Here is an 18687-nt window from a genome sequence, read left to right on the forward strand (position 1 = left end):
ATGAAGAGTGGTTATAAAAATGTAAGAGAAGAAATGAAGTGGGAGAAAAAGGAAACTTATGTGATGCTTAATATAATTTTTTCTACCTCTGTTCTGTAATAAGTGCTGTGTAGCAAGCACATCTGTTAATTTGACTAGAATTATGCTTTAATCACTTGCTTATATTTTCAGGATAAGCAGGGCACAGAAAGACTGAGAATAAGAATTTAGGCTTAGAGTTGATTTACATGATGAAAAGACTGCCTCTCAAACTGTACTCATGGTAATGCTCTTACATGGAAAGAACAGTTTCTTGCTGAGACAGAGCAGGAATCTATTTGGCTGAAGTTGGCTTTGTCAGCTAGTCATGTTAACACAGTACTATTAATTTATCCTGCTTTAAGATTGCTGGGGTTTTTGAGAGTAAAGTCTTGATTCTTCTGAACCATGACTGGAAGTGCTCTGTCCACCCAAAGACTCTTTTCCATAGTGATCCTTGTTTTGGCAACTGTCTCCTTTTTCTCGGTCCACTCATCACTGCTTGTTTGCAAAAGGTCTGCCTATGACTGCACAATCCTGGAGCTTATACATTAGCTTCCAAATAGGGACTGCATAGCAGCCCTCTCTGCACAAGAGATTTAGGCCACCAAGAGAGTATGAAGCTGGTACTCTATACTGGCACCAGTGTCCTGCCAGCATGGTGCAGCCCCGACACTGGCCTTCATATTGTTTGCCCACAAGAAGAGAAACACCGGGGAGAGGAGGAGCCAGATGATTAATCCTGAAGGGCCATTAGGGACAAAACCATTTACAGTGAGTACAATCGGCAAGATACCCGGCTTTTCTGTTCTTTTATTTAAGAGAGAAAATTGTAAAAGGAAGGAGAGAGAGGTGGGAAGCTTTGATGGCGATGTAGCTGAACTTTTTTGTCTCCTGATTTGGTCGAATGAACTTTTCTGATTTAAATGTGTTTGTTTATTCAAGTCGAATGCATTCTGCTAGCGTCAAGCTCCAACCCAAAACTTGTGGACATGAGATCGCAGAAACAGTCCTTGTTAGTAAGCCATCCATGGCATGTTTCTATAGGATGATAAATAGAATAAGGTGGAAAAACCCTTTTATAATTTAAAAAAAAGCCTTAAAATCATTATTGCTTTCAGCTATTGCACTTTAATTATTGCCTCTTCTTTGGATTTGTGTAAAGGAAAGGATTTGATGGATGTTATTTTTAACAGCAGCTGGGATAAAGGTGGTATTATCGCTAATGCTGGAAAGGTGGCCGCAGACAAGCATTTGATTAGGGGGAGGGAGATGAGAGGTCACTGGGTTCCAAAAAGCTGTCTGATCACTCCTTTCACACCATCTTGGAGCCAGAGTTGTAACTTGGTGGGTACCTGTGTGCACTTGATCAAATTTTTTTATTTTCACCATCAGAACTAGTAGTCTAAGCTTTTAAAAAAATGTCTCTGTGACTAGAAAGGAATCTTATCACAAGATGACTTGTAAAACAGAATTCAAAACTTATTTACAAATATAGACTCATGCTCAATTTCCTGCTTCCTGTTTGCATTCAAATGGAGTAATTAGTTTGATGGGAAAGAAACTTGAATAGTCCTGATAAGAACAAGAAAAATATTCACAAAGACTGTTACTATAGGTTTCTACAATTTGAAGCATTTTTTAAAAATTATAATTTATCTTTAAAATCAGATGTGATTTTGTTAAAATCAGAAATAGAGTATGACCATCCATATATGCTACATTTAAATGTGAACTACTAAAAATTGAAAAATGTTTGTAGTAATTGCTTTTCATGAAAATGGGCAATTAATCCATTTTATGCTACTACCCAGGCTTGCTGTGCTTAATGACACATATACCATTCTTTTCCTAGTGGCAAAGGTATATGTGAAGGAAAGTAAACAGAAGTTGAAATGAAACTTGAGTAAAGCACGCTTTGTTTTATCTCTATGGGTTATAGAAATTCTCTTGTGTGTAGTCTGATCAGTTAAATGTGGAAACATAGCATCTAGTTAGAAGTTTTATAGTTACAGGAAAATTTTGCTTTGGCAGCTTGAATGTAAGATTTCTTTGTACTTGACTCATATAGGATGCACATCTTCTCCTCTCCAGCTATGCTTTTGTTTCATATTTTTATTTTATTCTGGTTTGTCTTCTACATATATAACCACATCTGTTTTGTCAGTCTTAAGTGGCAAACTTCTAGAGGGGAGAATCTCCCATGTTTGTTCCTCTGGGAAGAATTAACAACACAAAATGTGTAAATAATGACTTACAAAACGCTGTTTTCATGATAGTAATTTATTCCTTTTCATTAAGTAGGACACATCTATCACTAATACTTGTAGGCTTTGATAAAATGGAGAACCATCATTTAGTAGCTACACAGCTCTCAAGATAGGCAAGAAACTTCCAACAGCTTTGAAATCTCTGGATAAATAACCCTAGGCAATCACAGATTCTTAGGGCAAATGGGATCCTATTGACTATCTCGTTCAGTTTTGTCATTTTACAGATGAAGAAACTGAGGCCAAGAAATGTATGGAGGATTTTGCCCCAAATCATATAAAACTGCAGTGTGCTTAGTGCGTGGACTAATGGTATATATGGAAATGTTGCAGGTTGGGGCATAAGCTAATTCTTTAGTGTGTTTTTTAGTTTACAGTAGGATGTGTATTCCCAAGAAGGCCCTGCCTTGACTTAGGAGTTTCAGAGAAAACACGGTGACTAAGCACTGTTTTTCAGTTGTGCAGGGCTTTGGGGCAGGGTTTTGCGGTGAGTGTGTATGTGTCAGTGTAGCTTAAACAGTTCATTGTATGCTGCCCTGGCTCAGCATTCAGTTTTCTAGTTTCAGTGACTCTGGCTTCTTAGAAGAGGGAACCACTGTGACACCAGTGTCTTCATTTATAACCAGTTCTAAGTTCTTGACCTACAAACCTTATTAACCTTTATGTATCAGATTCCTTCTATAGCATTGTGATTCTAAACTTACCCCCAGAGGGCAGTGGGTCGATTAATAATTTTTTTTAAATATTAAAAATTTGGGGCCGGGTGCGGTGGCTCATGCCTGTAATCTCAGCACTTTGGGAGGCCGAGGTGGGTGGATCACGAGGTCAGGAGATGGAGACCATCCTGGATAACACAGTGAAACCCTGTCTCTACTAAAAAAAGTACAATTAGCCAGGCATAGTGGCAGGCACCTGTAGACCCAGTTACTTGGGGGGTTGAGGCAGGAGAATGGCGTGAACCCGGGAGGCAGAGGTTGCAGTGAGCTGAGATGGCACCACTGCACTCCAGCCTGGGCAACAGAGTGAGACTCCATCTCAAAAAAAAAAATTGGAGAAATTGGAATCAGCCTGATGCTGGGGTATGGTTTATGAAGAAGTGGTATGGTAGCTCACTCTTCCTGGAGTTTTATCCCTCTCAGTGAAATTTTGTTATCTTCTAATTGTTTTTTGTTTTAATAGCTGGGTCTAGTATTATTATTACTTTTAAAACTGAATGCAAGCATGGTTAAAAATATGGGGTATCTGCCTTATATTCATGGGAAAGAAAAAAAGTGTGGGGTATGGATTTCTGCCTTTTGCAATCAGGTGGAGAAGGCTGTGGAATTGAAGCCTGAAGCCATTCTCTAAGGCAGGTATCAAAGTGATAAACCTACTTTATAACATATATTTTGCTTTTTGCAAATAACTTTGTTTTAAAAATTTATCTGTAATTCTCTTTTTTATTTTTTATTTTTTGAGACGTAGTTTCACTCTTGTTGCCCAGGCTAAAGTGCAATGGTGCAATCTCGGCTCAGCTCACTGCAACCTCCCCCTCCCGGGTTCAAGCAATTCTTCTGTCTCAGCCTCCTGAGTAGGTGGGATTACAGGTGCCTGCCACTACACCCGGCTAATTTTTGGTATTTTTAGTAGAGACGGGGTTTCACCATGTTGGCCAGGCAGGTCTCGAACTCCTGACCTCAGGTGATCTGCCTGCCTCGGCCTCCCAAAGTGTTGGGATTACAGGCGTGAGCCACCACGTCTGGCCTTCTCCTCATCATTGAATTCAAAAGTTAGATGCCCGAGAAATTAGGGAAAAGGATTACACTGCAGTATTGGAAAGATTCTGAAAAAATATGTCATAGGAGTAACTTAGCCTTAAGGCTTTTGTCAACTCAACAAGACTTTTTTATTTCCACTCCTCATTCCTGTATGGAAAGATACATGTTTCTAGTTAAATTGGAAGCATTTTTAAAAGTTTCCCCTCTATTTTGGTATGTAAAAATAATTTTGCTTTCCTTTTTTTTGCTGAATATTTGTTACTATACAAATATGAACTACTTTTTGACAATCACATTTAATTTCTGATCTTTAGGTCAGTCACCTTTCATCTTTAGGGAAATAACAGTATAAACTAACTTGAATTTGTAGAACCCGAAAAAAAAGTATAAAAGAAAAAGAAATTCATTGCCTTGAGTAGAAGAAGCTGCTCTTGAGACTAAAAATAGTGCTTATTTATTTTAAAGTATAAGAGCCTAAAAGTTGATATTTTATACTAGACTCGTTCCAGAAGAAAGATAAATTTAATAGCTGGATAATTAAACTTATTAAATTCATCTTAAAATGCAACCTTACTTTTTAATGAATTACACTTATGTTATTTTAACTTATTTGGTTAATATTTTACTGTTTATGTATTTCAGACCAATTTATTACCCCTAAAATTCCAGAAGCCTCTAAAAATTCCATATAACCAAATATTAACGTAATTTAGATTGAGAGTTAATTAGATCTATTCAGTACAATCCATGATTTATACTTTCTAGGAAAGTAAAGATTTGGGATTGTCACAGGTTATTATTTAACTAACAAATCATAGAAAGGAGCAACATCTCCTGAATTCAGCTCAGTGTTTTTTGTGATTAGAACATCTTCCCACGTAGCTGTCCCATGTATTGAATATGTTGATTTTATAGTCAAAATGATGTTTGAATATTTCTAGTAGAAAAGCCCAAAATAATCCTGGCTTGAACAAGATAGAAGTTTGGTTTCTTCTCACATAAAAGAAGTACAGGGCAGCAATCAGACCTGGTACGGTAGCTCCTCCGGTATCAAGTGGAACCTGTGTTTCTACCCTCATGCTCCACCGTCCTCCACCCGTCATACTCAAAGGCCTCTCCGGGTCTGAGTTGCCAGCTGCTCTAGCCATCAAGTCCACATTACAGCCTGGAAGAAGGGGAGGAAAGTAGAAGGGCATAAAGGGAGCCCCTCCTAATTGAGTCAGCTCCCTGTAAGCAGCTCTCCCAGAATTTCAACACAACAATTCCACTCATTGGCCAGAACATGGCCACACCTAACTGCAAGGGAGATAGGGAATGTAGTTTTAAATTCTGGGCAGGAATACGAACAGCTAAAAACCAGGATTTTGTTACTAAGAAATGAGGGAAGAATAGATGGGGGCGGTGGGGGGAGAGTAGGCAATATCACAGTGGTTTTATGTTCATATTATTTCCTGGCTCTTGGGGCCACCATGTAGAAAATCAAAACACCTCTTTCTGTTTTTGTTATGAGCTATGGTTTCTTAATTTAGAAATCTGGCTTAATTTAGAAATCCTGTTTCTTCTGTGAAGTATCATTTCTTTATTTGGCAATCTTGACTGACTCTTGCTTTCTTCTTTCCTCTTGCCTTTCAGCTGTTTTGGAAAGAAGTGAGGTTTAGACTTCTCCATGTTAACCATGAGCGTGACACTTTCCCCCCTGAGGTCACAGGACCTGGATCCCATGGCTACTGATGCTTCACCCATGGCCATCAACATGACACCCACTGTGGAGCAGGGTGAGGGAGAAGAGGCAATGAAGGACATGGACTCTGACCAGCAGTATGAAAAGCCACCCCCACTACACACAGGGGCTGACTGGAAGATTGTCCTCCACTTACCTGAAATTGAGACCTGGCTCCGGATGACCTCAGAGAGGGTCCGAGACCTAACCTATTCAGTCCAGCAGGATTCGGACAGCAAGCATGTGGATGTACATCTAGTTCAACTAAAGGTAAGGCAAGGTCTGTGATCCTCTCAGGATAGAAGTTTTCAAAAGGCTGTGGCACCTAGAGACTGTGTTCTGTAATTTCCAGTGAGGAATTGTCCAGGAAGAAAAGCACAGTAACAGGTTTCAAACCATTATCTTTAGAGGTAAACATGGAAATAATTAATTCTTCTCTGATTTTACTACATGTGCTGATTATCTAGAATACAACTGGCCTTTGGTGATAGTGCAGAGAAATGGGGAAAGGGAGGGGTATTTTTGCGCAGTGTTATCAAAATAAGTTATACAGAATAAAAGTATTTAAAAACTCTTACAAAGGGTTTAATAAAAGACTCTTATAGGTAAAATATCAAATGCAGCTGTGATTGTGAGTATTTGTATGTGACTATTATCTTTAGTTGAAGCTGATGCTGCCTTTGTGGCAAACAATGAATTCTGACATAGTAGGGAAGGGCAATGTTCTTCTACAATGAGTTGTTTCATCCAGGCACAATGCTTCATGTAGAACAAAGGTGATTTTATGACAACTCATCTAAAGTTCAGACATTAAAAAAAAAAAGTCTGTGGACTCAGAAGCCCTTTAAAAGCCTGACTGTTGGCAATAATGAAATGGAGTTGCTAGTAAAGAGTACTACTAATAGCGTTTTTGGCCTAGGGACTTCAAGATAAGGTGAACCTCGCCCTGCCATAGTCACTCCTCTCTCCCAGGTCCTTGAGGGAAATACACACTCAGGTCAGTGACCTGCAGAGCAAGACAGGTTTATAACCAATCAGGGCACTGGCCACAAACCCCATGGTAAATTTCTAGTCAATTAGAAGTAACACTAAGGAAACTTCCTTTACCTAAACTGGTTCATCCTAAATAATCTGAAATGAAAGGTCAAACATTCTTGGATCTTAACACTTAAATGGTTTACAGGATGCAGCCATCAGCCTGAGTGGGAAAGATGAGCACTTAAAATGAAGCATAGAGCCTAGAGCAGAGCAGGTTCAGCCTTCTCAGGCTGGTTCAGCAGATCCAGAGCCCAGCTGACCCATTACAGAAAGTGTTCAAATGAGTGTGGTCGGGGGAGAGAACAAAAGAGCCAGAATCTTAAAGGTGACTGGGCTTCTCCCAGGTTGAGCAGGTCTAGTGTCTGTTTTCTACAGGTTGTTAGGGAAAAAAGTACAAAAAGGCAACAGAGAGATGGCTAGGAATTAGCTTCAACAGAATGCAAACCCCAGCCATCTTTCTGCTGTTGCAGCAGGGAGTGATTTGACTCAGTCTGTGAAGCATGGTTTGTATAATCAGAATAGCAGGTCTCCAACTCCTTGAGGTTAAAGTGAAATAGAAATTTGGAGGCTCTGCTTTGCCCCCTTCCCTTCTCTGTCCCCTCCAAGGCTACCCTTACATGTGGCTCCCATAAGTAGATAGGGGGTTCGGCTTATAAGGAAAGTCAACTACTGCTTTCTGGAATCTTTCAGACTTACACAGAAAAGGTGGGGACAATAAAGGGAAATATCTTTAGAAGTCTCAGTAAAAAAAATGTGTTGTTAAGGGCTATTAAAGACATTAATGAGTCAATTAACTTTATTGAATTACATTAACAACTTGGAAGTGAAAATTTAAATTTTAGTTCCAAATAAGAATGTAAAGTTTTTGTACAATTAACATAGGGTTATATTTAGTGTTTGAGAAACCAACTCTAGGGTTGTATGTCTTTTTCTCATTGGAACTGCCTATCATGTTCTTACCTTGGTCAAAAGGTATTTCACACCCACCTCCATCAGCTCCATCCCTTAGTGTGGTCTGTCTCCCCTGCTGAGAAAGGAGCCCCAGGAGGGCATGAAGTCAACACAGTAATTACATAGTAGTTACTCAGTCAATAACTATTAAGGGGATAAATATAAATTGTCCTATGTTCATTTTATTCTAGGATGTCTATCATGACTTTTCGGGGTACTAGTTTCATTAGGTTACTTAACCAATAGAGCCTTTCCACATTGAGTTCAAAGTCAAGGAGCTCTGGTTACTGCATGTGGCCTCAAAAAAGGTCTACACAAGTGTTTGGTTATATCGCTTAATCTACTTAGTTAAGTTTCTCTTTTATTTGTATAATATTTCTTTATTCCACCAAATAAGCACTGTCATGCATTTTTTCAAAAATATTTTAAATAAATATCACTTTTTCTGATTTCCACGTTGATCATAAGAATAAAGGGGAACTTGGGCACAGAGTTTTATATGTGGAAACACAACAAAACAACCTTGTAGAAGCAGCTCTCGACTGAGGCCTTTGGCAAAGCAGATGGCGGGACCAGACTGGGGATGGCCAGCTGTGATGGGGCATCTTAGCTTGGCTCCTACTACCTTGATAAGTTACCCAATTTATTAATTTACAGTGAAAAATAACCATCTCAAGGCTGGGAATGCCCATGGCTTTAAAGATCATCTAGGCACAGATAATTGCCTAATTTATATGTTCATCTCAGTGTTTTCCCAGGAGCCCCAGCTGCCTAACTTAATCTCCACTTTTGTCTCTAGTGGGCATCTCAAGCCCATCAAAGAGCTGTTAATCCTCTCCCAATCTTACCAGTTTCAGTAAACGTCACTACTCTGTTAAGCCAAAGCATGACTCTCCATTCCACATACATGTCTATCAACAAGTCCTGGGAATCCATCTCCAAAATATGCCCTAAAGTTACTCTCTTCTCTCCAACACTACTGCTGCCATCCTAGTCAAGCCACATCACTGCTTGCCTAGGCTACTTTTAGAACTTTCTAACTAATCTTGCTGCTTCTTTTACCTTTAGCCTTGCAGTTTATTCTCCACCCAGTAGCCAATGGGATCTTTTAAATATGTAAACAAGCATGGTGACTCAAGACTATGATCCTAGCACTTTGGGAGGCAGAGATGGGCAGATTGCTTGAGCCCCGGAGTTTGAGACCAGACTGGGCAGCATGGTGAAACCCTGTCTCTACTAAAAATACAAAAATTAGTAGGCATGGTGGTGTGCACCTGTAATTCCAGCTTCTCTGGAGGCTGAGATGAGAGAATCACCTGAGCCTGGGAAATTGAGGCTGCTGATGCTCCACTGCACTACATCCTGGGTGACAAAGTGAGACTCTGTCTCAAAAAACTAAAGTAATAAATATGTAAATGAGGTCATGTCACTTCCTTGCTTCCTATTGGACTTACAATAAAACTAAAGCTTTTTCCTGTGACTCTGCTCTTGGCTGTTCCTCTGATCCTGGCTCCTGTACTTTTCCCCTTGTTCATAAAGCTCCAGATTCACTGTAAGTTCCAAAGAAGCATTGGGTTTGTTCTTGTCTGACAGCTTTTCCTGTTCCTTCTGCGGAGAAGCTCTCTTTCCCCATTGTTACATGGCAGATTCTGGATCCTCACCAAGCTATCAGCCAGAGGGACAGTCATGTTTAACATCTGGAGATGCAAGCCTGGGAGAGGGTTGGGCAGGGATTGGCAGTGAGGAAGTAGGGTCTGTGCTGTGTTTGATGAAGGGCAAGCACAAAAAAAGAAGCTACTCATTACCTAACTTGTCTACACACTTCATACTCCCTTCCACACTGCTGGTTCTAAGTCTTTTCATCATGCTCTTCTCTACCATCATGTCAATACATAACTTTTTAAAAAACGTAGTTGGAAAATGCTTTTGAAAAATGCTTAGGGTAGGCTCTGTCTCAGCTCTTTAATTAAATGTCCTTTTTTCAAATAAGCCATTCCTGATCCCTCTTCTTAAAACCCCTACCACCCAGCCATTATCTAGTCCATCACCTAGCTTTATTATTATTATTATCATTATTTGAGACAGGGTCTCACTCCGTCACCCAGACTGGAGTGCAGTGGCGCAATCTTGGCTCACTGCAACCTTTGACTCTTAGGCTCAAGAGATGCTCCTGCCTCAGCCTCCCAAGTAGCTGAGACTACAAGTGCATGCCACTATGCCCAGCTAATGTTTGTATTTTGTGTAGTAGAGATGGGATTTCACCATGTTGCCCAGGCTGGTCTTGAACTCTTGGGCTCAAGCGATCTTCTAGCCTCTGCCTTCCAAAGTGCTGGCATTACAGGCGTGGCCTTTATTATTTTTTTAATGGTTCTTATCACTAGCTGCAGTTATTTATTTATTTGCTTGTTTGTGTTTTCCCTAAGGACCTGAGCTGTCAAGTTTTCTATTGTATGTCTGTTGTCTAGGACAGGGCCAGGCACTTAGGACTCAATTCACACCTGTTGTTGTATAGGTGAGTCCAAGCCTATGTGGTCAGTGCCTTCTTTCCCCATAGACAGGCTTGCACAGCAAGTCACATAAGGAAGGCTGCTCAATGAGGATTGAATTAGGACAAAGGCATTGGATGAATCAAGGCCCAATATGTTTGGGGCATTGCTCTCCCATTAGGAAGGGTCTGTGAGTGGTTCAGAAATCTGGGGGATCTTGTCTGGGGAGTCTGCCCAGGAAAGTCTATTCTCCTTCTGTAAATGGTTGTGCCTGGCCCCTCTCACATCCCCCTTTTTGTTGTACAACTTCTTTGGTAATGATTTTGGTTAATAGGCATACTCTCAGGTCTTCTAAACCCAGAGACACTCTTTTTCTTTAAAAGTGATTTTATCTTCTGGTCATTGTGTTGATCCTAAAGTCTGTTTCCCAGAGACCACTCTTATCTCCCTTATTTCCAAGTTCTTAGGGGAAATTTTACCTCCAGAATGAACTACAGACAACTGTTATAAAGTTCCCATGGGGGAGTGATTATTCTTGAGAGTGAATAAAAGCAGAGATTGAAAATTGGAAACAATGAAATATATTATACTGAGTACTTTTTTCCATTATTTTTAAAACTGAAAATGAAACCTACATATTTTGCTTCTTAGCTTCCAGATATTCTTCAGTAAGAAGTATGAGAAACCAGCTGAACCAAATTTAGAATCTCTCCACCTTCTTTGGATTCAGAAGCTGTGCTGTACAGGAAAACCAGATCAAGAACCTTTAAAGGTTTTGATTTTAACTGAGACCTCTGGTTTGGGTGAATGTATTTGGTTGCTAAAAAGGCAAAGTAGGTATCTCTGCTTCCTGATTAACAGTCTTCTCAGGGAGAATATTATTTGTTTTCCTGGAAACGTGATAGCAGGAAAGAGGCAAGGTGTAGGCTAGCTAGCATAGGCTAAATGATACGGCTGGATAACAGACAGAAGCCTTGAAGTGGCTTTCTGGAATCAGCTCCCCCAAAACCCACATTAGGTAGATTCTGTCCTAAGCCACCTCCACATGAGATTTGGGTCTGTATCTTTGATTGTGACATGACTCTCAAAGTTAGAGTAGTCAACAGAGACTCTGTTTACAAGATGTTCTGACTGGGCTGTACCCAGACTGAGATGTCTCGGACGTCTGAAGTTAATGCACATACCCAGTGATCACATGGGGTCTGGAGTGCCTACTGGGAAAAAGGATTGAATCCTCTCCACAGCTGGGATTTGGCACCATCAGATGGACCTGATGGACTGAAGATGTTGGAAGTCCAAGGATAATGGGGCTCCTGGGAGAGGATTCTCTGTCACCACGGGACAAGGAGTCTGCCCCAGTGTGGGGAGGAAAGGGGATGGTGAGTTGTGGTACAGTATGTTCCCAGGCCTGGAACCTGGGCTGGCACCAGGGCAGTGTGGATAACTAATGAGGGGAAAGGGCTACGGTTGTGACTTGGAGGACCTCCCCAGTGGCTGAAGCCAACTTTCCCCTTGTTCAGCAGGTGCAAAAGGGAAGGATTATTCTCTTTCTCTCACTGCTGGAGCATAACTAGTAAGTGCTGCCTCAGATGGCAGTGGTGCCACCAAGGTGACAACTGTGGTGTCTAGGGTCCATAGTCGTGACAGTGAGCAACAGCCAGGGTTGATTCATGGGCATATCTAAAACATGCCCTTGGATTCTCATAAATTCTTGATAAGGGGAAGGAACTCTTAGTGGAACTAAACTTCTGACATTAAAAGTTACTGGCTTGGTGGATTCTGATCTTAATGTTAACTTGACTGTGTGTTAAAGCCTGAAGCATTCAATTTATACCGTCTTTGAGTGGTTTCCAGCACATCTTAAATATAATAAGCCCTGGTTTAAGATTGAAGACAAAATATCTTTCTTTTCTGCGAAGAGTAGTTATTTTCATTTTCGCCCTTTAGATCACTATTTTTCAACAAATAGATCTTAACCCATTTAGCAGGTTGTGAAATCAGTTTAGTGAAATAAAGAGCTAAACAATGAATTAGAAAAGGATTTCATGAATAATGATAAGTGCTATGTTGTAAAATTTGGTTTTCTGTCCTTGCGATAGTTTGCTCAGAATGACGGTTTCCAGCTTCATCCATGTCCCTACAAAGGACATGAATTCATCCTTTTTTATGGCTGCATAGTATTCCATGGTGTATATGTGCCACATTTTCTTAATCCAGTCTATTATTGATGGACTCATAGGTGGGAACTGAACAATGAGAACACTTGGACACAGGGTGGGGAACATCACACACTGGGGCCTGTCATGGGGTGGGGGGAGTGGGGAGGGATAGCATTAGGAGATATACCTAGTGTAAATGACCAGTTAACGGGTGCAGCACACCAACGTGGCGAACATATACATATGTAACAAACCTGCACATTGTGCACATGTACCCTAGAACTTAAAGTATTAAAAAAAAAAAAACTTGATTTAATTAAAACCAAGTTCTTGGTCATGGTGTAAAAATGTATTTCTTTGAATCAACGCCATAACAGTTTGATAGTGACTGCTTTAGGCCATTCCCAACTTTCTTCAAGATCTTTGATATATACTTTAATTTTGGAACATATTATACAAGGAAATGTAATCTGGTGCTGTTTATGTAACATTATTGTTTTAATTCTTATATGGGATTAAAATTTACACGATATACCCATCAAATCAGCAACCCCAAAAGCATATCCCAAATCTCTGAAAATTGGAAGATGAGGTTGATGTATTTGTTGATGGGTATGAGGATGGTAACATTTATTATTTTCCCAAAGCCCAGATTTATGGCTGTAATCCTTTTTTTGGTGGATGGGTGCTATGATCTCAAAATTCGTATGTTGAAACTTAATTGCCAATGTGATAGTATTAAGAGGTGGGGTCTTTAGGATCTGATTAAATAATAAGGGCTCTACCCTCATGAATGAAATTAGTGACCTCATAAAGAAAGGTTACAGGGAGCTAAGGCAGCAACAAGGTGCCATATTGGAAGTAGAGAATAAGCCCTCACCAGACACAGAATCTGCTGGTGCTTTGATCCTAGACTTTGCAGCCTCCAAACCATGAGAAATAAATTTCTAGTGTTTATAAATTACCCAGTCTAAGGTGTTTTGTTATAGTGGTCTGAATGACTGACTGTACATTTTCCTTAGGGTGTCTTCTTAGGGAAGTTGGATACTAGTGGTCAAGTGTAAAGAGAGTGTGGTTTCATTATGGTGGTTATTAGTGGAAATGCTTTTTCTACAATTAGTGCTAAGATTGTGTAAGACTATTTGGTATCATCAACTAATAAAAATGGTTGAAATAAAAAGGATGTCTGATGTTCGAATGGCTAATTTTAGATATTTAGAAGACCCAATTATGTGGGGAAAAGTCTATCTCAATTAATTGTTGAATAATTATCTCTCTCTCTCTTCCCCATCCAATGCTGGAAAACAGGCTAAGTGCTAAATAAATCCTTTTTTGATTGTTGAATGATCGATGTATTTTCATCATGATTTGGGGAGATGATATAAGCCTCAGACCTAGCACCTGTTTTGGACTACTTATGAACACTCTTGATTAAGATATAGAAAAATTAATGTTGGTGGTTCCTGGCACATTATCGCAGAAGATCTTTGGCTATACATGAACCTTAGCCACATGCACTAATGTATTTAGAGCTCAGAATGGGAGCATTATTTGTCAAGGTGGCTCAGTCTAACAGATTGTATAGCTGTGTAATTTTTCATTAGCAAAAGTAGCATGGAAACTGAAGATTAATACAGATTTTACAATTTGAAAGAAATAATGAAAACAGTTTAGAGAAAGTAATACATTTCATAAAAGGATTTTGAGAAAAATCTAAAGAAACTGGCATTACTTTGATTAGAGAAGTGTTATTGGGGTTTTTAAAAGATGTTTGTTTAATAATGTCACCATGAGCTCTCACTGAACAACAATAGCTATCTGTTTTTGTGGTCTCACAGGATTAGATATTTTTAGGGGCATCCACCAGAGGTAGGATATGAGTTAACTCTTTCCTTGCCTTGAGAGTTTTCACTTCAATTGCATTTATAGAGTATCTAATATATACGAGGAGTCTTACTTATAGTATCTTATTTAATCCTCACAATAACCCTCTGTTAGAAATGAGGAGACTGAGTCTCAAAAGGTTAAGTGATCAACTTGGGAGTCAAACCATGTATTTTGAGCCTCAAGTCTAATATTCTTTCTATTTTGGTGCACTGGCTTCATACCCTTGTACAGATGTGAGAAATTTGAGTGGCTATAAAGTATAATAGTTCCGGCTAGGTACAGAGGCATGTGCCTGTAGTACCAGCTACTGGGGAGGCTGAGGCAGGAGGATTGCTTGAGTCCAGGAGTCCTGGGCAGTAGTGCTCTATGCCAATCAGATGTCCACACCAAGTGTGGCATCAATATGGTGACCTCCTGGAAGCAGAAGACCATCTGGTTGCCTAAGAAGGGGTGAACTGAACCAGACTGGAAATGGAGCAGGTCAAAACTCCCATGCTGATCAGTAGTGGGATCACACCTGTGAATAGCCACTGCACTCCAGCCTGAGCAACATAGCAAGATCCCATCTCTTAAAAAAAAAAAATTCTGGTTTTCTTACATTAGACAGTTAAGAGGAACGGATATGAGGGTGGGGGGCTTATTTTATTAAGAAGATCCAACCTATGTGTATTTTAATTCATCATAAGTAGGAATGTGAGTGATTTGAAATGGGGACATAGATGAAGTCCTGGGGTCCCTTTGAGTAGGGTTGTCATAGCTACCTTGAATAAGGTACCTATGCTGCTACCTTGCCCACTCTGCTGTCTTCAAAATTTTACATCTCAAAAGAGGGGAAACATAATATAATTAAAGTGAAAAGGAAGTAAGATGTGAATGACTAGTATCCTAACATGGAGGTGAGTGGCACAAGAAATGAACATCTTTAATGATAAATGTTAACAAATCAATTGATTTCAAGCTATCGCATGTGTAGAAACCATGGTTCTCACCCTTGGCTGCACAGTAGAATCTCCTGGGAAGCTTTAAAAAACCCATTGTCTGGCCAGGCGTGGTGTCTCACGCCTGTAATCCCAGCACTTTGGGAGGTCGAGGCAGGTGGATCACAAGGTCAGGAGTTCAAGACCAGCCTGGCCAAGATGGTGAAATCCTGTTTCTACTAAAAATATAAAAATTTGCTGGGCGTGGTGGCGGGCACCTATAATCCCAGCTACTCAGGAGGCTGAGGCAGAGAATTGCTTGAACTTGGGAGGTGGAGTTTGCAGTGAGCTGAGATCACACCACTGCACTCCAGCCTGGGCAACAGAGTAAGACTCCATCTCAAAAAAAAACAAAAAAACAAAAAAACAAAAAAAACAAAAAAACCCCCACACAACTCATTGCCCAGGCCATGTTCCAGAGCAGTCATGTCAGAATCTGGGTTTGGACCCAGGCATCAGTCTTTTAAAGACTCCCCAGGTGATTCCATTGCATAGCCAAAGCTGACAACACCTGGAAGGAGATGCTTCAGAGCAGAGGGCTTTTGGATACATCTTGCTTGTTCCATTCATTCTCCCTTTCCTTCCAAACAGACAGCCAAGGATTTAAATACACTTTTTTTTCCCCTCAGGAGCGAGGGCTTCCACATGATTTGTTTGAACTTCTTCAGTTTTTCAAGTAACTTCATAAAGTCAGTATACGCAAAGGGAAGGAAGGGAGTAAGTACATGCCAGACACTTGCCTATATACTTTAAATGTACTATCTTATGCTGCCCATCTATGGTTTTTCAGGTTACATATGAAAGACACCTGTTGAAGTTGTCAGTGTACTACCTGCAGGGCCTTATGTGGCTATTTTACATAGTCATGAGAGACACAAACATCTTTGTATAGGCAAAGGTGTTTTGGATATGAAAGACAGAATGGTTCTTTTCTTGTCTGGAGCTAAGGCATGATGGGAGGTATATACATATTATTGAGCCTGGTGGAAACACATTATGACAGACCACAAAAATTTAAAATGGCTCAGAGAAGTCTGGGCTTGATTAAGGTAGTCATAAAGACACCCACAAATAAAGCAATAATGTGGTAAAAAAACAAAACTGTGTCTTAGGGTGATTTTGCAAGTGTGTTCAGGTTAGTCTGGAAAGGGGAGAGATGTGAGACAGTTATGAGGCTGTTGAGTAAGTGATGCAGAGTAGCTGGGCTTGGGTGGTGGAAGTGGGAAGCAAGAAAAAGTTCATCAGACCAGAGAGCAAGCAGAGGAGTTAGAGGCAATTGGTTTTCTCAGTTTAATTTGCCCTCATCACACTCAAACTGAACTTATATGTCTCTTGTCACTTGGTATTAGGGCTGAGGGTTGTTTTTTCTTTGTATAAATGTGAATAGAATCAAAAGGAACTGAATAGAAATCTCTTCTCTGTCCACTTTAACAATGTGGCTGTTATCAGTGGGCTTTCTGGTGTAAGTTGCTTCTATTGTTCTGCGATACTTTAATGCACCATTTTTCTTCATTATTTGCATAAGGAAGATTTGCCAAATATATCATTAAATGGAGAAGGAATATGTGAAATTCAATATGGGAAGTGATCTGCTGTTCTCTCAAGAAAGAGGGAATAATTATAAGGTCTACTGGAGAATGAGTTCAGAAGTCTGACAAACTGGCCTTTGGCAAATTATGAAGAAGGTCTTCAGTGCTTCTTGCATTTTTTCCTCTTTTCCAAAAATGTAATTTCTATTAAAAGCCTCTATAAAGTAATTCAAGCAGTAGTATTAACAACAGCTGCATCTTCAACATTTACCTCTGCAAAGGGAAAATGGAATCTATTTCTGTAATAGTGAGAGTCAGGCATGATGAGGAGAGAGATTGTCACTAAGGGTGATTCTTGAGTCCTTCAAATAATACCACATAGGAGACTACCTCTCATGTATGTATCTATGCTCCTATCTTGGAAGTAACTAGGAATAAAATGCTGTTTTATAATACATTTAAGTGCAGTGTTTACTTCTGTTAGCTTCTATCTGTCCTCCCACAGTCCAAATGCTTGGGCATGGCCTTTAAGTTCCTTGAAAATCTAGACCAGCTGGCCTGTTGTTCCTTCTCTCGACATTTTCCTTCCTGCATCTGTAACAAGCCATGCTCATTCAGAAATTCATACCTTGGAATATGGTTTCTTCTCTGTCTGGGAAATTACCTTATTCTTTACCCCAAACTTCTCTGCCTGGAAAAATTGCTGTACGTACTCTGAATCATAGCTAAAATGTCATCTGCTTGGTTAAACCATCTTGCCAGCCAAGCTGGTTAATCCTTTTGTGGGTTTCAGGTTCTTTTCTCTTTTTTTGAGATGGAGTCTCACTCTGTTGCCCAGGCTGGAGTGCAATGACGCAATCTTGGCTCACTGCAACCTCTGCCTCCCTGGTTCTACCGATTCTCCTGCCTCAGCCTCCTGAGTAGCTGGGACTACAGGCATGTGACACCATGCCCAGCTAATTTTTTTTTTGTATTTTTAGTAGAGACGGGGTTTTGTCATGTTGGCCAGGCTGGTCTTGAACCCCTGACCTCAAGTGATCTGCCTGCTTTGGCCTCCCAAAATGCTAGGATTACAGGCGTGAGCCACTGTGCCCTGCCAATTCTCCCCTTATTTTCATATGGTGTCTGTCATAACATAATCATAGACACAGCATTCAATTTGAGATATTACTACTCCAGCTGTTTTTTTTCTATTCCATAAGTACCTATTTTTGTTGATACATTTGTATGACTTTGAAATCCAGAGACAATTAGCATAAAATTTGTTTCCTTTATTTTGTTGATTAAATACATACAAACTAACAGACTTCTAAATAATTGGCAGATCTTCCTTAGGGAAAGCTAGCTCTCATACCTATACTGGAAATCTGAGGGTGTGAATCAGATTCCTGGGTGTGCTGGACATTTTGTATTTAGGGATGATTTGAGGGAGAAAGCCTCACCTCAAAAGTTCTATTTGCAATTTTATATATAATGCATCAAATAATATTTAAAGGTAAATTATGTTGGTTGATAACTTGATGTCATTACCATAAGAAGAGATTCAAAGATGGTGTATTTTAGCTTATTTGAATTTTCTGTGCAATATTTTGTATAGACAAATGTAGGATTTGTATAAGTGGGTACACAGTTACCTCATTATAATGGCAAAAACTATTTGTTAAATACCATATGGACTTGATGTGCTCAATTCTATATAAATGTGTTAATTCTGGTAGTTATCCCATAATCTGTTGGATTATGCTCTTTTATAATGAGTAACGAGCTAGGTAAATAAAAATGAATCTAAACTTTGTATGGATTAATACAGAAGATGTTATTTTGTATATGTAGGATACAAAGTTTCCTTTTCATTTTTCTCCTTTCTGCTTCTTGTGATCTACATGTATCTCTTC

The 18687-nt window shown here is 39.8% G+C and overlaps 1 protein-coding gene across 4 annotated transcripts in view; it reads left to right on the forward strand.

Annotated features, from left to right (window-relative positions):
• Nucleotides 1-18687, forward strand: part of AKAP6 (A-kinase anchoring protein 6) — a 624611-nt gene that overhangs the window by 218764 nt on the left and 387160 nt on the right. For all 4 annotated transcript variants that reach the window (XM_055097463.1, XM_014347547.3, XM_034937404.3 and 1 more), the window contains exon 3: nt 5678-6035. In XM_055097463.1, coding sequence (XP_054953438.1) covers nt 5712-6035 — 324 coding nt within the window. In that variant the 5' untranslated portion in view covers nt 5678-5711. The remainder of the gene's footprint in view (nt 1-5677; nt 6036-18687) is intronic.

The sequence above is a fragment of the Pan paniscus genome, chromosome 15 (genome assembly GCF_029289425.2).
Source record: "Pan paniscus chromosome 15, NHGRI_mPanPan1-v2.0_pri, whole genome shotgun sequence".
Taxonomy (NCBI): Eukaryota; Metazoa; Chordata; class Mammalia; order Primates; family Hominidae; genus Pan; species Pan paniscus.